This window comes from Elgaria multicarinata, chromosome 10 (genome assembly GCF_023053635.1).
Source record: "Elgaria multicarinata webbii isolate HBS135686 ecotype San Diego chromosome 10, rElgMul1.1.pri, whole genome shotgun sequence".
Lineage (NCBI taxonomy): Eukaryota > Metazoa > Chordata > Lepidosauria > Squamata > Anguidae > Elgaria > Elgaria multicarinata.
Window position 1 is genome coordinate 11,298,587 of NC_086180.1, and position 26,799 is coordinate 11,325,385.

General features: G+C 44.6%; 1 protein-coding gene across 1 annotated transcript in view; it reads left to right on the forward strand.

The window, feature by feature from the left end:
- Window positions 1-26,799, forward strand: part of ADAMTS3 (ADAM metallopeptidase with thrombospondin type 1 motif 3) — a 168,986-nt gene that overhangs the window by 96,429 nt on the left and 45,758 nt on the right. The window contains exons 7-9 of the mRNA XM_063136071.1: window positions 12,113-12,312; window positions 21,645-21,728; window positions 25,965-26,121. Of these exons, the coding sequence (XP_062992141.1) occupies window positions 12,113-12,312; window positions 21,645-21,728; window positions 25,965-26,121 (441 nt within the window). The remainder of the gene's footprint in view (window positions 1-12,112; window positions 12,313-21,644; window positions 21,729-25,964; window positions 26,122-26,799) is intronic.

Genomic DNA, 26,799 nt, shown 5'->3' on the forward strand with positions numbered 1-26,799 from the left:
TTGTATTATAGTACCCAACACCACTATTGTTAAACAACTATGGGATACATCAGCCTTTTTATAACTTTTGTATAATTGTAAACAAATGGGTTTCTTGTTGATCACCTCTATTCACTAGTGTGTTTGGTAGCTGCGTGCTTTCAGGCGCCTTATATATTAGTCATTTAAAAACTACTGCCTTCTATTTATTTGTGTTCCTGAGGTAGAGCATGCTGGTGGCCCTTGTAGTGGCCGCTATGTATTTTACACAGGTTTTTATCTTAAGCTTTTATTGTTTTAGGCCTTAGCTAGACTTCAGGATTATCCCAGGCAAATGGAGGGGTCGTCCCTGCCTGCTCCCGGGATCCCCTGTGTGTCATTTGGATGCACAGGGATGATCCTGGGATATAGGCCTGGTCTAGCCATGGCCAGTCTTTTTATTCCGTTTTCTATTAGGACTATTGTATTTATTGTATTTTTGTAAATGGCTGACCTATTTTATTTTATGTACAGTGCTTTGTAATAAACCACTGTATAAACTATTATTATATCCTCTCTTTTCTGGCTCAGGGCAGTTTTTCTAGATGGACATGATGGGCTTTGCCAAGTCATGCTGTCTTTTACAGATTCAGGAATTTCCTGACAATTGAGCATGTTTCAAGCGTGACTGCTTTCTGGATGTTGGGGTGGATGTATTTTGGTAGGCCCAGTTTCTGAAGGTTTTCGGAATGGCTTTTTGATGTGATGCCGGTGACTGATGTGACAAATGGAATAATTGTGACCATTTGTTGTTGCCATAGTTCTTTGACTTCCATGTCCAGTGGCATCATCATCATCATATTATTATTATTGTTGTTGTTGTTGTTAATAATATATTATTTCCTTTTGTTTTCATCTATTTTTATATTTTTCCCATTGTGGCTTGGAATTTGGGAATGCTGCAAATACTTAAAGGTAGAGTAGCAAGGCTAGCGAAACCTCCGCCCACACTTGGCCTCTTACAGCTGTTCTAAAGTTAGGTCCACATTTCACAACTGAGAACCTTTAGACAAATTGGGGAGGGGAATTCAGGGGATGAGAGAGGGACTGCTTACCTTCATTTGTAATGTTGGGGTCTGAGGAGAATACTCACCTGGGCTCCTCTGCCCTCCATTATGTCTGCACTCAACTCCAGGCTCAAAAAGATTCCACACATCTGATGAAAATCCAAAACTCACCCAGTTTCTGGGTTGTCCCCAATTTCTTGAGTGGTTTCCCCTTTTCCCCAACCAAATGTGCCAATAGCATCTCATTTCCTTTGCCCCATGGGATACCAAGGGAACCTTTCACCAGACCTCTACCCCAAAATCTGCATAGCTCCACCGCTGCTTCTATTTCTTGGTCACAACTGTGTGACAAAGAGATGAAAGCCAGGAACTGAGCTTTATATGAACAATTATCATTATTATTTTGTTTAGGCTCATAGAACTTCATTTCTTAAAAGGATGATTCTTAAAAGGATTTTAAAAAAAAGTCTACCCAGGGTCTACTGATATTTTAAACACCCTATTTTTTTAGAATGCAAAGCAATCCCTCCATTAAAATTTTGTCATTTGGGTTGCTTCCATTTCTGTGCTATGTGGCAAGCAGTGTTTTTTATTATTATTATTTTATTTTTTAAAGGTTGCTTATGGAAGACGGTTCTCTTTAGTAAACAGTTTTACAGTACTTTTTGGCTCTGTTCGCTCTTGGCATAGAAATAAGTTCACTTTCTTTTTTTATGAGAGAGCTCATTTATGTCTTATTCTGGGGCTTGGAAAATACACTTCAACTTAAAACAGCTCTCTGTGACATACTATAATGTCTGCTCAAAGGGCACAGGCAAAGAGTTATTTTTAATCTTCATCCCAAAATATTCCTCCATATCAAAAGGAATGTTTAATATTTGCAGTCAGTTAATACGGGAAATAGTCAGGTTGTCAACCTAAAGATGTTATTAGTTTATTAATCTTCTGTCATTAAATTAAGTGGCTTTAAAAGTATTAGACATTATTATTATTATTACTATTAATTTCTTAGATGCCTTTCTCAGAAAAGACTCAAGGTATCTTACAAAATTAAAACATTTTAAACAATTTAAAATAGCTACAAACAATTAACAATAATATACCATAACCCAATAAAGCAACTAAGAAAATGACCCTGTGTCCCCTAGACAGCATCTAGAGGGTCATAGAATTGTTCAGTTTCCTGGCTCCAAGGTCAGAGACAGGGCTTTGACCTCAGAGCCAGGAAACTGCACTCCCCATCCCCACCCCCACCCCCTTGCAGCAAGCATGGAGAGAATGTTGCCAGCTGATCCTACAAGCTTCAAATGCAAGCTCATAGAAGGGTAAAAGTGGGTGTGCTGATGGGTGGGAAGGGAAGGAGACTGAGAACAGGGGAATATGAGCTACCTTCAGCTGTATCCAGCCTCCTTCTCTCCCCTTCCCCAAAGCATCTGCTAGATGGGCAAAAATGCCCGTCTAGCTAAAATGTGAAGCAGAATACACAAACACCTACTGCTCTGCATTGGATACCCAAAAGCCTCAGAGTTTGGAGGCTTATGAGTACCCAGGGTGGACCTGACAGGATTGTGCCCTAAATTAAGAAGTCCATCATATACTGCCAAATTGTGTGGGAGTAGAGGAAAGTCTAAACCTGGCATTAACATGCAATGTTGATTCCAGGCATTGCTCACAATTGTGGGGCCCTCAACAAACAGGCCCAGTCAACAGAAGCAGGCTGTTTGGCTACTGAAGGGACGATTAATCTGATTCAGTAATGCTCTGTCATAGAATCAGAGAATAGTAGAGGGAGTTTCTCATGTATCACTTCTCAGTTTGAAACATGTGGTATGATCCCTGCTTTATTTATGTCGGGGATGCACAACCTGCAGCCCTGAGTTGTGCAAGTGGAAAGAAATTCTGATACATCCTTTAAAAAGAAAAAAAATCCAGTTCTGTCAATGAGTGGATGATAGAACACCAGACCCCTGACAATCCTCAAAATAATCCTCAAAATGGATTTAACAAAAACTGTGCATCCCTAGTAGGGTTGGGGAAGCTATTCCCTGGCTTTTGTGCTCACTCTTTCCCTGCTGCTAGTAGCAGCAGAGAAATCACAATTTCTCTGGCAATTGCTCAGGGTTAGGAGAGGCTGCCCCACTCACAATGACCCCTAGATCTCAGTGGTCAGAGAAGAGAAGTTGCATGCTGAGGGCTGCGTGTGCAAGGAGGATGAGTGAGTGTGTGTGTGTGTGTGTGTGTGTGTGTGTGTACATGCATATATTTTTCCTAGATCCCCAGATGACACCAGTTTTGGCTCCTAGGGGCAAAAAAGGGCTGTGCATCCTTGATTTACCTGGAACAGAGCAACATTTGAAGCTGCCTTATACTGAGTCCGTCCATTGGTCCATCTAGTCCAGTATTGTCAACACTGACTGGTAGCATCCCCTCTCCCTGGTTTCACGCACGATTCTTTCCTTGCCCTACCTGGAGAAGCCGGGGATCAAACCTGGGTCTTTCTGCATGCAAAGCAGATGGTCTACCACCTGTCATCAATCAATCTTTATTTACAGTCAACAGGCCATTAATGCAACATGTGAAGTACACACATATTGATAAAAACACATGTTAGTAGAAGAGGAAAGATACAAAATCTGTAAAAATGCTAATTAGTGAATGTAAAAGGGATAAGCAAACAGTCATGAGTGTTCTAGTGAGAATAACCACATCCAGAAATGTGGTCACTTGCTCAGTAACTGAGGGCCTTGCTAGACCAGGGGTTAGCACGGTGCGAGGCCCGTGCTTGTCCCTGTGCGTCCAGATGACGCACAGGGGATCCCGGCCTCAGCCAGGCCATGAGCTGGCACCACGCTAACGGGAACCGCTTGTAGCGTGGTTCATCCCGCGGTCCCGGCCTCAGGTCGGGCTGAGGCCAGGATCGCGGGCGTGTAGCCAGGTCCGCTGCTTTTCCCGGCTACTGGGTTTACTCCCGAGTACCCGGGAAAAGTGGCTGATGTGCCGCAGTGCTCCATAGGAGTGCTGCAGCCATCAGGGCTACGGTGGGGACATGGGAGGGGGGAATGGAGGCCGGGGAGATTGGAGAGAATCGCAGCACAGGGGACATCAGGGGGAGAATTGCGGGTGGGGGGGACATCAAGCGGGGGAAGGAGAATGGGGCCGGGGCGGGCGGGCAGGGGATCAGACATCGCTGGTGGGGGGGCAGGTGGGGGAAGGAGAATGGGGGTGGGGGGATCAGACATCACGGGTGTGGGGGCGGGCGGGGGAAGGAGAATGGGGCCGGGGGGAGATTGCAGATGGAGGGGAAGGAGATTTTTTAAAATAAAAAACCCTCCTTATCTTTCCTGCCTCCTGCCGCTTTAAAAATAAAAATATGGCGGCTGCAACAGCTCTCCGCCAGAGCTCGTCGCGTTTCGCGTCTGAATAAGGGCGAGATCTCGCGTTATTCATAATGTGAGGTCTCCCCTCCTCTCCCCCGGATTCTCACTTAGGTCTAGCAAGGCCCTGACTTATTGGTGTCCTGGATTACAACCATCTTGGGTATGCTTCCCCTAAAAGTTAAAAGAAAAGAAAAGAAAAGGTAACTATTGCAGCTATGGAGCATGTGAAGGGCCAAATTGAGCTTGTTTGCAAGCTCAGTTTGGCCCTTTTGGCACCCTGTAGGCATTATGGAATGCCAAAAGGGTTAAATTTAGCTTGCAAACAAATTAAATGCAACCATTGTAGCATTCTGTAGCGCTACAGAGCGATTTGCCACCGAATTGCAGCTGTAAACTAGCAATTTCTGCTGGGAGGGGAGCATCCTTGCCTTGTTCCTCGCATAGATGAATAAATAACTGTGAGAAGCTCTCATTCAAATCTGCGTGGCCTTGGAGAAAACAACTCGTTCTCTACTTTGGGTCCCTATCCACTGTATAAGGTGGGGATTTTAATAATAGGAACTCTCCTCTCCATGACCTGGGTAAGTTGTGGGAGGAGAAATGTAAAAAGTTCAAGGTTTTTTTAACCACCAAACAGCGCTCTGGTATACATTGTGCTGAAAACAGACAACAGTCCTAAGAGAATACAAAACTAAGAAAATAAACACATGGACACACCAATTGATTGAAAAAACAGAAGAGAAAAAGGAAACAATGGAAATTCATAGTCCTCCAGCTATAACAAATATAAAATATCTATCTATCTATATCTATGTATCTATCTATCTGTATTTCTAGGCCACCTTTAAGGGTGGAACCAAAAATGTATCAGTTACCTCGTGTGGCTTTCAGTGATGACATCACATATTCTTTCTTTGAACTGCCACAGTGGAATTTCTCAGTTGGTGCAGAATATAACAGTCTACAGTGCAATGTTTTTTTGGGGGGTTATTTTAAGATTTGATCATTAAAACTCTACCCAATAGGTGGTGTGCCTCTGGCTCAATCTAAGTCGATATTCATCATGTTTAGGGATGGACAGATGTCTGTTTCACATTCATTTCCCGCCCACCACATCCTTTCTGTGAAGAGATGTGCACATTTTGTTAAGTTTTTATCAAACAACGAACCAAAAAATCCTTACCCATCTGCACAAAACAAAATCAATAGGTACAGGTATTCCAGGGACGTAGAGGAGGGCCATGTACGTAACTGCCATGTAGCTGTTAAAGGTGAGAAACCTGCTGTCCTTGGTCCCACTGCCTCCCACCCCATGAAAAGACTATCAGTGGCTTCTAGCCTTGATGGCTAAGTGCAATCGCCAGGATCAGAGGTAGTAAGCATTGGGCAGGGTGTTGGACTCGATGGCCTTGTAGGCCCCTTCCAGCTCTGCTATTCTATGATTCTATGATTCTAAGCCTGCATACACCAGTTGCTGGGGAACATGGGAGGGAGGGGGCTGTTGCATCATGTCCTGCTAGTGGGTCCCTGGTCGACGGCTGGTTGACCATTGTGTGAAGAGAGTGCTGGACTAGATGGACCCTTGGTCTGATCCAGCATGGCTTTTCTTATGTTCTTATGAAAAGACATGTCCTTAAGAGTTGTCAGCAACATTTTACTGCATTGTTCGAGGAAAACAAAGAGTCTAGTAACAGTACTGAAATTCCTTAGATATTGGGTTTGGGGCGCCCCACACATTGCAACATGAGGGTCATGAATTCCAGTTGATTACGTGGACGTGGATGCATACATCTGGAGCTCCATGGCCTGCTGCTATCTGCTTGTGGTGCAGGAGCCAATAACCTGCGGTCCACTAACCTCATTTGGCTGTCAGTCTGATTCACAAACCAGTTAAGCTGGCATTCTTCTATCTAAGATGGTTTTGCCCCACTAACCTAAGTGGAACTGCACTGGCTTGAATCCAAGGATTCAAAGCAGGTCAGGCTATTAACTTGCAGGGCATGTGTGTGTGTGTGTAGGCGTGCAAATAGCAGGTAGGTGAGCGTTGAGTGAACTGTTTGTAGAAGTACTTTATTTTCTTGGCCTCACAGCTAACAGGACTGCCCTTGCTGAACTGAAGAAAAGACAGGCTGGACTTATTTCAGTCATAATTTGAAACCAGAGTTTAAACCAGCAAAAACAAAGAAGACGGATTTCACAGTCTGCAAAGTCATGTAGCTTTCATTGGATTTCATTTATTACTTTTCTATAGCCAAAGTTCTCTGGGTAGTTTAAGGAGATTAAACACCATAACAATACAGTATTGTTACGGAATATAAAAGCTATTTACATACAAAACATAACTCACCCACCTACCCCACACAGTATGTGTACAATGCTTAACTATCAACAAATATAGAATCATAGAATAGCAGAGTTGGAAGGGGCCTACAAGGCCATTGAGTCCAACCCCCTGCTCAATGCAGGAATCCACCCTAAAGCATCCCTGACAGATGGTTGTCCAGCTTGTTTTATCCCAAACAAGCATGTAGGATAACTAGTTATTGGAGCAAATGGACTTGTAACTAAAATAAGACTTTATAGAACCTAGGAGCTTAATGTAAAACAGGTGCAGGACATCAAACCTGGGTTAATTTTTTAGGCTGACCATATGAAATGGAGGACAGGGCTCCTGCATCTTTAGCAGTTGTACAGAAAAGAGAATTTCAGCGCATTCATTTGTATGCATGTAGCACCTGGTGAAATTCCCTCTTCATCACAACAGTTGAAGCTGCAGGAGCCCTGCCCTCTTTTGTATCTGGTCACTCTGGTATAGCTCCTGCAGCTTTAACTGTGACAGCTGCTGCTGTAGTCCAGCCAGCAGAATTCACAATGGCTGATGGGATACCAGCGGGAGGACTAATAGCCAACTCAACGCTGGCCTTAATTCACACCACAGTCGATTAAAATCATGTTGTGTGGGGATTACCCCCTCAATAATCAACCGTGGAGTTGGCTATTAACCCACCATTGACTATTGTGTTGTCCGAATGCAGCCAGTGCCTCTCCATGTACAAATACAAGAATGCTACACAAGACCACCTCCTTGATGGCTGATAGTCTACAACTCTCCAGAAGGAAGAACTTCTCCAGTTTGACACTTTCCATGGGACGTAAATGTCCATGGCACTTTGGTTGGTGGAGTTATAAAGATTCATGAGATGAAACTGAGCGCATTGCAGAGTAAAGGTGATGGATGGTACTATGGGTCACTCCTTAGCAAGTGGATTATTCGGGATGTCAACTGCACTGGATGATACAGGCCTTAGCTAGACCTAAGGATTATCCCAGGCAAATGGAGGGGTCATCCCTGCCTGCTCCCGGAATCCCCTGTGTGGCACTTAAATGCACAGGGATGATCCTGGACAATCCCGGGATATAGGCCTGGTCTAGCCATGGCCACAGACTAGTAACCCCAGGATATTCCACTATGAAAGCGGTATATAAAAGGCAGGAGCCACACTACTGCTTTATAATGGTAGTGAAGTGTACTGCAGGATCTACTCTACTGCTTTATAGTGGTACTGAAGTACACAGACAACTGTTGGGACCCATACCACATCTACACCAAGCAGGATATAACACTATGAAAGCAGTATGAAAGCAGTATATGGTATGTGTCAATGGGCCCCAACACTTGTCAATGTACTTCAATACTGCTATAAAGCAGGAGTGTGGCTCCTGCCTTTTATATACCACTTTCATAGTGGAATATCCTGCTTGGTGTAGATGAGCCCAAGATCTGATTTTACATAGGTTCTTTACTTTACTTTAATATTCCTTCCTTCCTTCCTTCCTTCCTTCCTTCCTTCCTTCCTTTCTTTTTTTACCCACATTGTTAGGATGATCTCTGAATAGTACACAGTTCATACATAGAAAAAGATCAGTGTTACACACTGCACAAGTGCAAAGCAAAGAGAGAAAGAAAGAAAGAAAGAAAGAAAGAAAGAAAGAAAGAGATAATGAACCTTTGAACCTTCTAAATTCAGAATGAGATTGTGCAGCATTAGTATGGCTTCCACAAATCTGCCAACAGACCTCTGGCAGGATTCCCAACTGGTACTTACCAAAGGAGAAACAAACCAAGAAAAATGCAACTTTTTATGCAGTTACACAGGACAGTATAAATCATGGTTTCTGGGTTATTATCACAGAAAGGATGGCCACTTAGGAATTGCTAAAAAAAAGGGGATGGTCCTTGAGCTGAATTCAAGGAAACATCTGAAGAGTTCTACAGCACTTGATACAGTGTTTGATATTTCCACCCTTAAATATTCTCAGAGAGTGAATGTCTCTCAATTAGGGCTGTGCTCCGCTCCGTTTCGGGTCGTAGAAGCAGGAGCGGAGCGGCCCGATTCGCCTCTGCCAAAGACGGAGCCGAATCGGGTTGGGGGAGCTGCGGATCGAGATGGAGCGGATTGAGACAAAGCGGATGACTTCGCCTTGATCCAGAGCTCCGAACACAGGTAAGTGGGAGGGAGGAGAGCTTACCTGGCGCCACCGCAGTCCGTGCAGTGATGGCGGCAGAACCAAGTAAGGGGGGAGGGGGGTTTACCTGCCTCCGTCGCAATCTGGCGCCGGCTTCAACTTCAACTGAGGGCCAGGCCTCAAACTGGAAGAGCAGGGCGCGGCCTGCTCTTCCGATTTGAGGCCTGGCCCTCAGTTGAAGCCGGCGCCGGACCACGACGGAGGCAGGTAAGTGGTGTTGGGAGGGTGCCTTACCTCGCTCTGCCGCCCACCGCTGCTGCGGTCCGTGTGGCAGCGGACGGCGAAGCCAGGTAAAGGGGGGAGGGGGACTTATTCACCCCTCATTTTGTCCCCCCTTTCCCACTTACCTGCCTCCGCCATGGAGATAAGTAAGTGGGGAATGGGGGCAAAATGGTGGGTGAATCTCGATCCGACCCTTCAGATCTCACTCCAGGATCCGATCTGGAGTGGGTCAGGGGAGGGTCGGATCAGCCTGAACTGGTTCAAGCCTGATCCAAAAGTTCCAGATCGGGCCACGAAGCGTTTTGGGGGGCTGGTGCACAGCCCTACTCTCAATCCATGTGGCTTGATTTCATAAGTCTCTCTCTCTCTCTCTCTCTCTCTCTCTCTCTCCCAATAAGATTTAAAGAGATTCTCCCAATGATGAGAATTGTTCAGGAACTAGCTGCATGTCACTGTTCAGGAACTAGCTGAATATCAAGGAAAAGAAAACGCTTCATTCTGCCCCCTTTCCTTGCTTGCGTACGCAAACAAAAAAAGGAGGATCCTCCACTTTCTCCTAACCACAAAACCACTTATTTAAAGAGGGAAATGGAAGCCAAACCCAAAGGTCCTGCCTGGAGCAGATGGCTCTTTCTTCCTTCTGACCTGCTCGTTCAGAGTATTCCATTCATGCAGTGGGCATAATGATATGATGACATGACTGTATATTTCCATTGGACGTGGCACTCCAAAAACCTTTGCCAGGAGGAGCAATTTTTAGAAGCTGGAGCCAGGGTATGAATTTCCCACTTGTGCGCTATCACAGGGGTTGCATTCTTGAGCATGAAAGAAGCTGAGGTCAAGTCGTGAGGCTTGTTTGCAATGCTTGGTTTACTCACCCACAAGGCAATGGCTTGCAGATCCAGGGAAGTCTCTCTGTTTGATGTGGAGAAAAAGGGAGCGTTATTTATGTGTTGTTGAGCGGCTGAGATGTATCGAGGAGGGAGAGAGAATTCCCGGCTAATGAGCCAGGGGCTGGAGAGCGTGCATGGCTGGTGAGGTAGTTTTTCAGAGCTGCGATCCAGTCCCTGTTCTCTGCACTGTCCACGTTCAACTTAGCAAAAGTAAGCAGACACCACATCTCAAAAAAACCAAAAACCAAACCAAGGGGATGGAGCCTCATCCCAGCTCACTTCCATCTCACCAGGTTGAAAGGGACTCAGTTGTGGTGGTGGAAAGCCAGGCATTTTTCCTCCACCCCTTTAAAACAAGATGGGGAGAGAGCCCCTACCTTGTCCTAAAGCAAAACTGTGATCACTGAGAAGCTTCTGGGACTGAAATTCTGCTTCAGAGCAAGTCGGGTGCTTCTCACCCACCTTGCTTTAAAGAAAAATAATACCACCGTCTTTTAGGCGCCACTGCACCACCAGATTTCGGTGGCATACCGCCATGTTCTTGCTTCCACTGCTCCAGCAAATTTAACAGTGGCAATGGGGCAGTGCTGGAGGCAGCCGAAAAGGTCAGGAGACCTGCATGGGGTGGGTGTTGTCCATCACTGATTTAGAGCCTGACAGTCCTTACTGTGGGGCGCATCCTGCTAACACTGGGCAAGTCTAGACGAGGGGGTGGAGGGCGACGACCTCGCAATTTTATGATTGCGAGATCGTCTCCCTCGTCTACACGTGGCGGACAATGTCCCAGGAGGAAGGGGATGCGCCCGCCATTTTGTTTTGTTTTTTCATTGGAGAAGAGCGTACGAGCGCTCCTGCGCAAAAGGTAGGTCTTTTTTTTAATAAAAAAAATGTTTTCCCGCTCCCCCCAACCCAACCCACCCCGGATGAACATGGAGCTTCTGAGGAGCTCCACACCCCACACCCAAGCCCTGGCTCCTCGCGGTTACTCGCAAGGAGCTGGGACAAACTGTGATTATTATTATTATTATTATTTATTTATTTATATAGCACCATCAGTGTACATGGTGCTGTACAGAGTAGAACAATAAAATAGCAAAACCCTGCCACATAGGCTTGCATTCTAATAAAATCACAATAAAACAATAAGAAGGGGAAGAGAATGCACCAAACAGGCACAGGGGAGAGTAAAACTAACAGTATAAAAGTAAGGTCAAAAACAAGTTCTAAAAGCTTTAGAAAAAAGAAAATGCCTGGCCACACGTCCCACGGTCTCGAAATCATCCCAAGACTGCGGGAAAAGCGGGGAAAATGGTTAGGGCGATATCCTGGGGCAAGGGAGGGATCCTGCTCACAGGATCCCCTGTGCATCATGTGGGTGCGCAGGGATGAACCGGGGTGATCCCCGGGATAAGCCCTCGTCTAGCCATGCCCACTGTGGCTTCCAGGTAAGCAAGCAAAGGTGTGGTGATAAGGGTTCAGACTGGAGTACTATGATTAGAGACCAAATCTGGACCCAATTTGGGAGTGAGATTATACTGTCGAATGCCTGGATGTCTTCATCAACATAATCTGGGTTTCTACAATTATTTACAGACTGAACTTGTGGACGGGGGCAATGGCTGCTAGGGCCGTCCACAACCCCCCTCTGACTCACCTCAGAGATAGTTTCAGTGCCTCCAAAACAGCCCCGATTCAACTTGGGGTGCTTCAGGGCTGAGCCGCCTCACTTCAGAACTGAATACAAAGTGAAGTTTGCTCCTCCCTCTTGCAGGCTCTTGGGCACCCACCACACATTTCTCTGTTCCATCCCTCCCTGCTCACCCCACCGAACGGGGAGCCGCCGCTGTGGGACTTATGTATGCCATCTGACCTCCTCTATGAGTACCACCTCGTATTCGGGCCAAGGTGGAGTGAATCAGCCTGCTTCACCTCAGAATCGGAGGCTCGGCTGAGGCGGTGCACAGACCTAGTGACTACCATTTATTGAAAGCAGAACAATCTTGGGAGAAATTATATATGATAATTGAACATTGTTTGTTTGTTTGTTTGTTTGTTTTTTACTCCTTAGGATCTGATCTTGGAGTCCTGCACACACTCGACTCTACCTATGCTGGCATAGAGCAACAGCTGAACGAGACGCTGAGGCAGCGAAGGCACGCTGGGGACAACGACTACAATATCGAAGTGCTTCTTGGTGTGGATGACTCTGTGGTCCGATTCCATGGCAAAGAGCACGTGCAGAACTACCTCCTCACCCTGATGAATATAGTGAGTGCGAGTCTCTCTATTTGTTTATCTATTTGTTTATGTATGGGGGATATATCCATCCCACCCAAGTGGCAGATATACTCGGGGTGTTTTTCAATAAAAAAAAGAAACTATATAGCAATCAAAACAATAAATACAACAATGAAAATATCAAAATATTAAAACTTTAGACGCACAAACCTATGGACTGTGTCCTCACTGCTCAGAAGCCCCCGAATCTGGAGGCTGAAGTATCATAGAATCATAGAACAGCAGAGTTGGAAGGGGCCTACAAGGCCATCGAGTCCAACCAATTCCTCAATGCACGAATCCACCCTAAAGCATCCCTGACAGATGGTTGTCCAGCTGCCTCTTGAAGGCCTCTAGTGTGGGAGAGCCCACAACCTCCCTAGGTAACTGGTTCCATTGTCATACTGCTCTAACAGTCAGGAAGTTTTTCCTGATGTCCAGCTGGACGTGAGCCCGTAATTCCGTGTCCTACACTCTGGGAGGATCGAGAAGAGATCCTAGCCCTCCTCTGTGTGACAACCTTTCAAGTATTTGAAGAGTGCTGTCATGTCTCCCCTCCATCTTCCCTTCTCCAGGCAGGGAGAGAGGAGTAGGAGAGAGAACCTTTGCCTCCCCATCTTCCAGTCTTTAAATTTTTGCTAGATGGTTTTTTTTAGCCAGTTTAGCGAGGGTGCTTCAGATAGGGTGGGAGGGAAGGAAGCTGGAGAAGTCTCTGGATATTATGTATCCTGGCCACTCCAGTCTCCACTCCTCCCCATTCACTGGAATGCCTACATCTTCCGCTCTTGGAGGTCAATTTTCCGACCCTGGAGAGGCAGCCGCCCTGTTTCTCTCTATTGACCTCAGAGGGGGACATCCAAGTCTGCAGCAGAGACCCTCCTCTTTCTGTGGATGTTCTCTGTACAATTCAGGTCTGCGAAATCAATGAGACTTAAGTTCATCATGACTGATCTTTCACATTGATTTCATTGGGGTCTAGGGATCTACAGATGGTGCAAAATCCATTCCGTCTGTGTTTCACAGATTCGTCCCATCCTCCGCCCATCAACAGAATCAGATTTTTTTCCCCAGTTTTCAAATTCGTGCAGATACAAATTTACACAAATTCACACATGTGCAAATTTCCCCAAAATGCACATCAGCCTATGCAGGAAATGTACATTAGGAGCTGGGTTATTGTTGTTGTTTTTATTTTTGCATCTACAACAAAACTTGCACAAAATTCCTGAAGGTTAGGTAGACACTCTGCAAGTTTGCGGACTCCAACTGACAAGGGAAAAGCCAGTCCGGTGTGAAATTCACAGGTCAATTTCATAAAAATCAGAACTAATTTGGTTCATTTGTGGATTTCTTTTAAGGGAGATTTACTTGGCCAACTTGATCTCACATGTAGTAGGTCAGAAGAAAAACTATGACTCTCCTTTCTTTTTCAACACAAGCTACAAGATAGCGTGAAGTCAATCATATACTGAAGACAAGGGCCATGATCCAGCTCTGGTTGAACACAACAGCTGACCTGGATTCAGGGATGCATATCCCATCTGCACCCCACCTCTCAAAAGAACAACAACCTGCAACTATGGGCCTTCCTAGATGGGGCTTTAGCCCGGTGCAAGCCCTGGGCTCACCCCTGTATGTCCAGATGACCTCCCTGGGCCTGGGGTAACCAGCACCACTTCAGGCCTGGTTTTTCCTGCAGGCTCGAGACTACAGGCGTGTAACCAGGTCCACTGCTTTTCCCAGCTACCGGATTTACTCCCTATTTCACTGCAGCCATCAGGGCTACAGTGGGGACATGTGGGGGCAGGAAACAGAGGCCAGGGAGATTGGGGGGAATCGTGGCCCAGGGGACATTGGGTGGGGGGGAACTGCAGGCAGGGGACATCGGGCTGGGGATTGGACATTGTGGGTGGGGTGGCGGGCAGGGGATCGGACATCGCGGGTGGGGGTGATGGGCAGGGGAAGGAGAATGGGGCCTGGGGGGAGATTGCGGACAGCGGGAAGGAGAACGGGGCCGGGGGGGGGGAGATCGCGGATGGAGGGGAAGGAGAACTTTTTTTAAAAAAACAACACCCCTACTTACCTTTCCTGGCTCCTGTGTTGCTGCCGCCGCTTTAAAACTAAAACAAAATGGCGGCCATGACAGCTCTCCTCCAGAGCTCGTTGCGGCTCATGTGTGAATAAGGGAGAGATCTCGCATTATTCATAACGCAAGGTCTCCCCTCCTCTCCTCCGGATTTTCCACCAGGGCTAGCAAGGCCCTAACTCAATGGGTCTGGGTGAAACACAGCCATACGCAAACTGATTGGAGTATTTAGTAATGATGCCTCCTTTTAGAAAGGCAGTTAGCAGAAAAAAACCCCCAAAAAAGGCCAAAGAAAATAAGCATTTCCCAGACCCACATGTACACAATGCTATCTTGGAATAAAAGGAAACCGCACCCTGCTTTGGTGAAGAAAAAGGAAAATGTTTTTAGTCACCAAAACTGTTCTTGCAGATGTAAATGCAGGTGCAGTGTAGAGTTTGTTCAGTCTATTTTGTGTTCCACGACACAGGCAGGAGTGAGAGAGCAAACGTGTGTGCTCCCAGCAATGGTGGAGGGGTGTGTGTGTGAGAGGAGGGAAACGAAGGGGAGGAGCAAAAGGAAGAAATCTCAGGAAACCACATTGTAGGCTATAAAGATCCTAAGGGAGCTGTGGTCAAAATTCCCATGAACTAGCTACCTACAACACTGCGTCTTTCCGATAACTTGCAGATGAGGATGCAATATTCCCAACACAACCCTGTATGCACATCAGCATTTGCAAGAAGCTGTTTCCACACCAAGATCCCTTTCTCTGCATCATAAGAACAACAGAAGAGCCCTGCTGGATCAGACCAAGGATCCATCTAGTCCAGCACTCTATTCCCCCAGTGGCCAAACAGATGTTGTCCAGGGACCCACAAGCAGGATACAAGTGCAACAGCACTCTCCCATCTACATCCCCCAGCAACTGGTGTGCATAGGCTTCTGCCTCTGGGAGGTAGCACATAGCCATCAGGACTAGCAGCCATTGATAACCTTCTCCTCCAGGAATTTATCCAACCCCCCTTTTAAAGCCATCCAAATTGGTGGCCATCACTACATCTTGTGGAAGTGAATTCCATAGTTTAACTATGCACTTGTGAAGAAGTCCTTCCTTTTATCTGTCCTCAATCTCCCACCAATCAGCTTCATAGGATCACCCCATTGGGTTCAAGTATTATGGGATAGGGAGAAAAATGTCTCCCTATCCACATGCTCAACAGAATGTGGAGCAAATATGCTTCATGGAATCTCTTCCTTTTGTTCTTGATTTGCTTCGATCAATTAAAGTCATGGTGGATTTTTAGCAGTGCAAAAATTAATCTCCCACGTTGGCTTTTATGTTTGATTATAATTATCCTTGCATTTTAAATGCCTTTGGAATATTGGTTTAGAGAGTTAACACAAAGAGTCTTCACTTTTCTAAGCCAGAATTGATTTGTTTTTATTCTCCAAATGGATTTGGCTATGATGGAAGAAGAAGAAGAAGAAGAAGAAGAAGAAGAAGAAGAAGAAGAAGAAGAAGAAGAAGAAGAAGAAGAAGGAGATGGAGAAATAGCTCCCTCTGTTGATAACATAGAATACCTCCTAATACTGTTATTAAATTTACTTAAGATTTGATCATGGAGGATAATATTTTCCTTTTGAGATGTCATGCCATATTTCATTCTATGGGATTCAGTGCTTTTAGATGTCAAATCTGCAAATGGTTTGGGCAACTAGGGACAGTGAACATGCACTATTTTATTTATTTATTTATTTATTCATTTATTTATTTTTACATATTTATACTGCCCAACAGCCTACAACTGGGCAGCTTACAACTAAAACCATAAAATCCAATTTAAAACTTTAAAATCACATAAAACCAGAAGAAGTTACAGTCCAGGGAAGGCTTGTTTAACCAGATATGTTTTTAGGAGGAGTTTAAAAGATATTACATTTTCCACCTCCCGAACTGCATGAGGGAGGGTTTCCCAGAGGGTGGGTGCCGCTACAGAGAAGGCCCTGCTGTTGAAGTTCTTCATGACAACATTCTCTTCATCTCGGAACGATGAGCCGGACCTCCTCTCAAGATTGTAAATGTCACCTGGGAAGGCGGTCTGCTAGGTTTCCTGGTCCCAAGTTGTTTAGGGCTTTATAAGATAATACCATGACCTTGTACATGGCTCGGTGGCTTGTTGAAGTCTCTGAATTTGTCCTCGAAGTTCATTTCCCCTCGTTTGGATTCCAGAACGTGAGCAGTAATTTTTTCCGACCAGAAAAAAATGTGCAGGAGGATACGAACCCAAGTCTAAAAACTATTGGACTATTTAACTTGCATATTTTTGCAACACTAGAGAATGCAGCATTTATTGAATAAATAGTCAGTCAAAGCAGGGATTTGATTGGCCAGTCAATATATTCAGGGCTAAGAAGGCGGCCTTAGCTAGACCTACCAGATAATCCTGGATGGAGGAGGGGTGATCTCGCATTGCAATTAATGTGAGATCTCCCCCTCGTTGACACGTAAGGTGCGAGGACCTCAGGAAGGGAGGCATCATGCCCGCCATTTTTTATATTTTTTAAAGGGGACAGAACGCACAAACGCTCATGCGCAATGGTAAGGTTTTTTTTTAAAGTTAAACTACTTTCCCCGCTCCCCCCCCACACACACACTACCTCCAATGGGCGCAGCGCTCCTGATGCACGCGGAGCTGGCTGAAGCCGCGGCAATGGGCCACACCTTCTGCGGTCCCGGGCTCAGCCCAGGACTGCAGAAAAACTGTGCCCAAAGGGGAGGGCTGTATCCCGGGGTCCCTGATCCCGGGATCCCCTGTGCGTCATCTGGATGCACAGGGCCGATCCTCCAAAACTACAATCATTTAGGCTTGTGGTATTTATTTATTTCAAATATTTCTATGCCACCTTTCAGGGCAAAGCTGTCCCAGGGTATCTCAAAGTACGTAATAAAACATACAGTCTAAGCATGTCATTACAATAAAACTAAAACTACAATCTAAGAACAGCACATTACTTCATGCAAAACCCATCTCCACCTGGAGAGGGTTTTTACCATTAAAGGCAGCCTAAAAATAAGTTTAAATAATGCAGTTTAGAAGGAAACAATTTAGAAGGGAAAAGCCCAGCAATAATGTACACTACTGAATAATGAAACTCGATCCAACATTTCTTTTTGAAAGCAGATAAAAATAACTGGGTTTTCATCGCGGCCAAATTCTAAACCCAGTATGAATGGGACCCAACCATATATCCCCTTGAGAGGGAGTCCCACAAGTAAACGGCCACCAATAAGAAGTCTCTGACCCTAGAGCCTGCAAATTTGATTGGTCTTGATGGCGGGTCCATGAAGAGGGCATCTGAAACCCATCTTAAGGTACAGACAGGGTTATACGGGTGACAGGGATCCTTGAGATAACTCATTGGATTGAACTGATCCATATATGACTTTGTTTGTGGTTTTATGACCATTTGCCAGATTTCTCTAAATTAAAAGGTGTGTTTGTTAAATCCAAAAGACCATTTATGAAGAGGTAACTTCGCAGTTGCAAAGCAACTTGATAGGCAGGTGAGGAGACTCTTACCTCTGCTAGTTCCTGGATTTTCTGATCAGGTGGAGAAGTGTGACAAAGTAAGGTTTCCCTCACCTTTGCAGGTGTGTAGTTTATTATGTAGTTTATTATGTACTTCAGGCACATAGAGGTAAACTATGAGTCATCTCAAACTCTGAGAATGCATCCAGTCTTAAACCTAAATTTGGAGTTGTTGTGTTTTTAAAGTCTTTGCATGAAACATTTTGTATGCACAGTTCTCCTAATGCATTCATCTTGTATACATCTGGCCCCAATATATGCATTTTTTGAGTAATTTCCCCAACATAACACATCTTTATTTCCTCTGATACACATCCTTGCACAATTCAGATATGAGCTGATCTTGAAGGATAATTGAGTATCAGTTCACATAGCGGTTTGAAAGTGTGCAATTTGGTATGTTGGCATTATTTAAAATGTGAACCAAATGAATTTCTCCACCATTGCTAAGGGAGATGCCATGATAGCATTCATGCACCAGATCATCACTACATGTGGTAACCCATGAAGCCACCTTCTGGGTTCAGATCTGCTTTAGCTGAGGAGGCTGATTGAAATGCTCCAGTGACTATCTGTCCCTTGCAACTGAAGCCTTTTTCTTTGCCAATAACCATTCTCACTCAACTCCCCCACCCCGCTGACGCCACAAAAAAGTGCTTTGCAAGCATAGCAGGGAAATCAATGCATCTTCAGCTTTAAATGGATGACCTGTGTCGATTTTTCATGAACCTTTCAAAAGCAGCTGAAGCAGAAGGCTTTCAAAGCTGTGAGCACTGCACGTGTCTGAGGGAAATGGATTGCTTCCAAGAAATACTGAGGGTTATGAGCTGTAGGGTCTCTGCACTTTAATGTAGACCTGTTTGGTGATGCCTGAAAAGAGACATGAGTCTCTGATGCGTCCTATGTGCATGTGCGTTGGGTACAGAGTCACTACTGAGAAGGACCGATCTCTTCTTGATATAAGGGCAGCGGTACATCTCCCTTGAGATTTGCTGTTCATTGTACAGTAACCAGCTGCCATAAAAAGACCTTCCTTCCTCATGTCGTGTTGTGGTTGGTGAGATGATATTTCATGGTTATGTTGCTTGAGAGGTGATCCAGGATTCACCCTCCTAGTAATGGTCTGAGAGAAGCCCCGGTGTGGTCAGTGTTATCCAGTTATCATGGTTCCAAAGGCATGGTTCTCCATGTGAGAAGCATTTGCCAAAAGCTGAAGGTGCCATGGCAACTTTCCTGGTCAGGCTGGCCAGGTGCCCTGCTTTGCAGAGGACAGTCCAAAAATTTGGAGAGAACAATCCTCTATTTGGAGGTGTCCTCTTTCCGAAGAGCTGTTCAGTCCAAATCTGGTTGCAGTCAAAGAGTCCTAAAGAGGAAGAGCAGTGAGGGAACATGAAGTTGACGATCAACAGTTAACATCTCGATGGCAAACTAAGCAGGCACAAATGTCACCTAGGGCTCATCTACACCAAGCAGATATCCCACTATGAAAGTGGTATGAAAGTAGTACATAAAAGGCAGGAGCCACACTACTGCTTTATAGTGGTATTGAAATGCCCTGACAACTGTTGGGGCCCATTGACACATACCATGTACTGCTTTCATACCACTTTCATAGTGTTATATCCTGCTTGATGTAGATGTGTCAATGGGCCCCAGCAGTTGTCAGTGCACTTCAGTACCACTATGAAGCAGTAGTGTGGCTCCTGCCTTTTATATACCACATTCATACCGCTTTCATAGTGGAATATCCTGGTTGGTATAGATGAGTCAGTCTTTTTCACTCTAGGGGGATGTATTATATTTATATTTAAATTATAGTTATTATTTCTAAATTTGCACTTATACAAATACATTTGCTATGGGCTTCAGAAGCCCAATTTAATATTGTTCAAAGATTAGTAGACCTAGGTCTACAACATTTAAGAACTGCTGCTAACAAATCCTGGTCTCCATTGCTCTATAATAACTGCAATAACTACAAACTCACTGCAGCTTCATATCTGCACGAGTTAACCATTCCAAAGTGCAGAAGAGCATTTATCTTTGCTCGCTTTAATGTGTTGCCATCAGCACTAATAGAAGGACGATTTAATAAAATCCCGGTTGATGAACAGAGATGTCTCTGTGGTTCTGGAGCAATAGAATCTGTCGAACATGTCATTTTGCATTGTAACATTTATAAGGAATGTGGGGAAAAAGCTCACCTTTCCCTTATTAACAGCCTTTTCTGGAAGTAACACCACAACTTTGGTATCAATTTGTTTAAGGGATGTGTCCTCCCATATTACTGAAAGGGTCTCTAAGGCCACAGCTAGACCTAAGGTTTATCCTGGGATCATCCAGGGTTTGTAATGGCACATCAATGTTCAGATACAATGTGAGGAAAATTGCTTTCCTATGAAAAAGGGTAGCTCAGGATAAGATGTATAGTTATTGATTTAGGGCACAATACTTTGCATGTTAAGACAGGAAAAAAAATCACTACAACTCCCAGCATTCCCTAGCCAAGGGAATGTTGGGAACTACAGAGCTTTTTTCCTGTCTGAACATGCATAGAATTGCACTATTAGAGCACTTTCATTTTGAGCATTTAATGCTGCCTGCATGGGGCATTCTCATGTAGTGCAAGCTGGAATCCCTTATAACCATCATAACTTTACCTAACATTTCCTCCTTACAATATTCCCACACTAGCGTAAGGTCGCACATTATTATTCCCAAACATTTTTTTTTTAAAAAAAAAACATTTCTCAATAAAACTTGAAACATTCTGGTCTGCCATCTCTAATTCTAATGATGGCCACAGCTAGACCTAAGGTTTATCCTGGGATCATCCAGGGTTCGCCCTTGCCTGAGCACTGGATCCCCTGTGTGTCACCTAGATGAACAGGTTTGGCCCCTGGACGATCCAGCGATCCAGGTCTAGCTATGGCCTAAGTTTCTAATGACCTCAATGCAAATTAGAAAAACAACATTTCAATCCTCCTAAGAGAAGGAACTCTACAAAGCTGTATTTTGTTCTCATGTCACTTTTTATCTATAATTTGTATGTTTTATATTGATTTTGCTTATCTGTGACTGTAATACTTGATTGATTGATTGATTGATTGATTGATTGATTGATTGGAAACACATTTGCACATGCAGGAGGTTTGCACATTGCTGCCCAACTTTGCCCTCTTTTTTGGCGACGCATATGTGGCCACCCTAAATCCACTCCCTCGACCTTCTTGAGCCTGGTGATGGAGCCAGACCAGTCCTGATACGACGCTGGAGATAACAGGGGACCTTTGTTCTTCTGGATACCTGAAACAACAGGATGTCATTCCTTGTGGGTTTTGCATAAATTCCTGGAGGAGAAGGCTATCAGTGGGTACTAGCCCTGATGACTTTGTGCTCACTTTTGTATCAGAGGCAGTAAACCTATATACAGCTGTTGCTGGGGAATATAGGTAGTAGGGTGCTGTCGCACATGTGTCCTGCTTGTGGATTCCTGGTCGACAGCTGGTTGGCCGCTGTGTGAACAGAATGCTGGACTAGATGGACCTTTGGTTTGATCCAGCAGGGCTCTTCTTATATCCATATGTTCTTATTCTTACTGATAGATGTGTGTGTGTGTTTCTTTCCCCTTCCTATCTGTGTCTCTTTCCCCCCCCTCCCCTTAGGTGAATGAAATTTACCATGACGAATCCCTGGGAGTCCACATAAATGTTGTGCTGGTTAGAATGATGATGTTGGGCTATGCCAAGGTAAATAAACCAGGTGAATGGTTCATCTATCTCCTTTCTCATTCAAATTGCTCTTACAGGGTGGGCTGGTACTGTGTATGCTTTTTGCAGCTAGGACAATATATGTATCGGTGTGTGCATGCAAGCACATATCTACTGTATCTCTTTGATTGTAAGTTGCCATCGATTGTAAGAGGCACACTAATTTCAGTACCACCAACAGAAAAAAAAAGCTTTGATTCTAAGAATAATAATTGCACCCGCGATTCTAAGATGCACCCCGTTGTTAGAGATGTTTATATGGGGGAAAAAGTGAGTCTTAAATTCGAAGAAATACAGTATATGTTGCAGGAAAGCTGATTGAGTGAGAGCCCCCTGCTGGTGGTTTCAGGGGGTGGGGGGTTAGTCGAAATGGATGTGATGCTAAGGATCTGTGATCAGAGTTCTTGAGGTCTGTTTGATACACAATTTCAACCATTTTCATCATGAAAGCACTCTCAGCAGGGGATGTCACTATTTGATTGGAGAAGCAATGCTGGGGGTGGGAGTTTAACCCCTTACCCTATTTATTCCTGATATGTGTACACCACCAGATAAGAATGGTTCTCTAGTAGCTTACAGTAAAAATAGAACTCTTCAGCTAGGAAGGCTGGTCACTGGTACTCCTAGGGGGGACCACATTACACCAGTTTTAAAATCTCTTCACTGGCTGCCAATTAGTTTCCGGGCGAATTATAAAGCGTTGGTTATCACCTTTGAAGCCCTACATGGTTTGGGTCCAGGCTACCTGAGGGATCGCCTTCTCCCGTACAATCCGCCCCACACACTCAGGTCCTCTGGGAAGAATTTACTCCAGCCAACAAAAACAAGGCTGACAACTATTACCCAGAGGACCTTCTCTTCTGCTGCTCCCAGGCTGTGGAATGGCCTGCCGGAGGAGATCCGTCAACTTAACAGTCTTTTAGCATTTAAAAAAGCGATAAAGACTAATCTATTCTGGCAGGCCTATCCAGTGGAATTTTAGGATGTTTTTAGGATGTTTTAATCATGTATACTATGTTTTAAATCAGTTTTTATGTGTTTTATATTCATTGTTGTTCCCCGCCTCGATCCAAGTGGAGAGGCGGGTAAGAAATGTATTATTATTATTATTATTATTATTATTATTATTATTATTATTATTATTATTATGTTGTCAAGGTTGAGCAGACCCTCACCCAGTACTTCTCATCCAATGAGATATCAGAACACTCTGCAGATGCTTTAAAGTTGAGATGGATTTGGGGGATTCAGGAGATTTGGACACTGATCTTGGATCTTGAATCTGGGATGAGGAAGGGGTGGGAGAGAGATGCACCCCGCCTGAGGATACTCCAGGCTATCCAAAATTACCAAATTGAAATCCCCTGCCCGATGGAACCGAAATTCAGACAAGCTGGAATCTATGATCTGTTGCGCACATTTGCACAATTCGTCTAACTTTGTGGAATTTATCTTGCAATGAGATTGCAAAGAGTTTTCTGTTTTTAATAGACATTGGGCGTGTCCAAGGGGCTTTGTAGGATATTGACATCACCTACCACCTCCACTGGGTCACTGGAACTCTGCCATCCCCTTCGGCTTCTGCGGTTTCAGCTGGCATTGCTCAAGCATTTTAAAGATTTCTTTGCAGTCATGAGATACAAGGGACCTGTTTTTAAATTTGAAAGCAGAGGTTCTCGGGAAACTGAATTCACATACTGCATTTCCCCCCTTGCTTCTCACAGAATCACAACATAGGATTATTATTATTATTATTATTATTATATTTATTTATTTATTTATTTATATAGCACCATCAATGTACATGGTGCTGTACAGAGTAAAACAATAAAATAGCAAAACCCTGCCGCATAGGCTTACATTCTAATAAAATTATAATAAAACAATAAGAAGGGGAAGAGAATGCACCAAACAGGCAGTATAAAAGTCAGAGCAAAATCAAGTTTTAAAAGCTTTAGGAAAAAGAAAAGAAAAAGAAAAAGATTGAATTCTCTAACTTCCCCTTGGAGGAAACTGGCAGAAAGTTGGAGTACAAGGCAGGGCAAAGGTGTTTTGCCATCCAGTGGCTGCCATGTTCTCCAATCGAAGCAAAGCCTGGAAATAGGGACGCAGGAAAAGTTCATTTAGATTTGTTTTTATTTCGAATTTTTCCTCTTCACAACCCCAAATGCAAATGTGAAGGGGTGGGGCATAGTTTTCCGGAAAAGCTCACAAGTTCCCAAACTTGCATTTGCATTCAAAAGTGTGCCTTTTTTTAATGCACACTTTAAAGTGCACTTTTGGGAGTGAGATGAACAAAGGTCAGAGATAAAAATCGAAGAATCTCGACGAACTCAAACCTTGCTGATTCTCCCAACCTTAGTGGCGATTGTCTTCCACTCAGTGGAGAAAAAAAGCCTGCCATCTGCATGAACTGATAGAGGTTAGAAAGTATAGCATATGCCAGTGGAGGCTGGTGGCTTCAATGTCAGTGGGGCAGTGAATCCGCTCTGGGTTTCAGTCAGAGTGTCAAACCTGTTTTCAGGGCTAGGGTTCAGCAGCTTGGGTAACTCCTTTAGAGTGCTTACTGGCTCTGAATAAAACCCAGGTAGGATTCACCACCCCACTGACACTGGAGTCATCAGCCTCTACTCAGATTCACTGGCCCATTTGTTTCTCATTGACTGCATTTTGGCTATAATTCTATTGGCACTCACTACTTGAGTTTGCTATTAGAAGGAGTGATGGCAGCCCTATACACCTGGAGCCGGACATTTTACAGTCCAGAATTCTGCCACTTCAGTCTGCATGATCTACAGCAGGGTTGTCTGTGTTCTTTATGTTACACAGCTGTTTGTCTCTCTACAAAGAAACACACTGATATATATATACACCGGTTATTCATCCATATCACTATGACATTATTTAACAGAGCGGCATAAAATGTTTGGGGTGGATGAAAGGACAACCTCATTGTTGTCCTCAAGTGCTAATAAATATTTACTGCCTTTGCATTTGCACACACCGCACATGTGCATATGCAGAGCTCTTCGTGTTGTCTATGTGTCTGTGTGTCATTGCTCTTAGACTTATCTTCCAAGAGTAGTACATTTCCCTCCGGCATTTTGGAATGTAAGCAAACCCCAGCTGTGTGGTCCCAGTGGTCACGGCTGAACAGCTGTCTCACTCTGGGCGCTTGTTCTGCGTGTGGCTTCTTCTGTAGAGAACGGGATCCCAAACTCATTAGTTTGATAAAGAATATAAACATTGGAGATAATGGTTTCTGCAGAGTTTCTAAACGCAGCTTTCACAAGCAGACCCACATGCCTGGACCCAAGAGAACACCAAACAAACCTCAATACAAGGATGTTTACAGCAGAAGATTCAGTTCAAATCACTTAACGCCTTATAGGAGGAGGAAATTGCCACATGATGTCACATCCTGTGCCGAGATTCCGGAGGTCTTATTGGGAAGAGGGAAAGAACTTGAAAGGGGATGTCATGGCAGGCTTGTGTCTCGTAATGTTTAGCTTCTCTCAGAGGGAGGGGGGACCAATGAACAGAACCATGTTTTTGCTGAATGATCAATATTGTTTGCCCGAGGGCTATGCATGCACAGTCCCCCGATTTGGCTCGAAGGCAGATTCGGAGATCCCAAATTGGCTACGATTTGACTTGGGGCGCCACTTGGGCCCACTTCAGATTCGGTTCTGAGTCTGAAGCAGGCCAGGATGTCCAGTCAACTGGGAGTCCATTGGACCTGCCTCCTGCCCACCCAACTTACAGTAGATCTATGACAGGCGCAGAGCGGCTCTCATAGAGGAAGGGCAGCTCGCCGGCATGCACAAAGGCTTGCGGGAGGAGAGGGAGACAGTGGCTGGCAATTGGGCTGAATTGGCCCGAAGCACTTCCTCTGCTTCGGGCTGAGGCAACCCAATCCAGTCCAGCCCAAATCTGCCCATATCAACTCGGATTCAGGGTTCAGGACCAAGGTAAAGCACACCCCTAATTTCAACAGTGACTAAGAAGTTGTCATCCAGTGGGAATAGAGTGCTTAATGGAATTCCACATGTGGAGTTCTCCAGGGCCATCACATTCAGGATGGCTGTGAAGTCCTTGCAACACAATAATTGTTGTGAACATCCCAGTGAGCTTCAGCTTTGGGGCAGTATAGAAATGAAATGATACCTGATGGTCGAGATCTTGTTCTGATTTCTATTTTCCATTCTCTCCTAGTCCATCAGCCTCATTGAACGAGGAAATCCATCAAGAAGCCTGGAGAATGTGTGCCGTTGGGCGTACCAGCAACAAAAAACAGACTTAAGTCATTCAGAGCACCACGATCATGCCATCTTTCTAACCAGGCAAGATTTTGGACCAGCTGGAATGCAAGGTAATGCGATCAAGGCTCTTCCATGTATGTATATGTGCAAGTGTTTCTGTGTGTGTGAAAGACAAACAAACTACTGCTAATCTGTATACAAGACACTCTGTTCTGTATTAGCTCAATTGTCTATTCTATCTGGAAGGTGAGAAATGGTTAAATCCCAATCAAAACTGGACTGCAACAAATTTCTTATGAATGGGAGTAATTGCTGTACAGAGTTCGGCTAATTTTAATTTTTTATGTAATAATGTGTGATAATATGTGTTAGGCTAAAACCCATTCAGGGTAGCCATGAATAAAATTTGTATTTGTATTTGTAACTCCTAGTCAATAGGGTTATGATGAAGTTTTGATGGAACAGGAAATACTGTAGCCAGACTGTTGTCTGGGGCTGGTTATAGGGAGCTTTACAACAGCTTCACTGGATACTGGTCTGTTTCTGGGCACAACTCAAAATGCTGTTTATGATCTTTGAAGTTGGCCTGTGCACACACATCCCTCATTTGCCTTGGAAGCCAATTCAGAGCTTCCGGACCAACTCTCCTGGAGGATGTATGGCACACCGGTGCCTGTGGAGGCTTCAGGTAAGTCCCACAGGCTTGTCAGCAGGTGGCAGCGGCTGGCCATTGGGCAGAATCAGCCCAAAGTGCTATGGCTGCTTTGGGCTGAGTCAGCACAATCTAG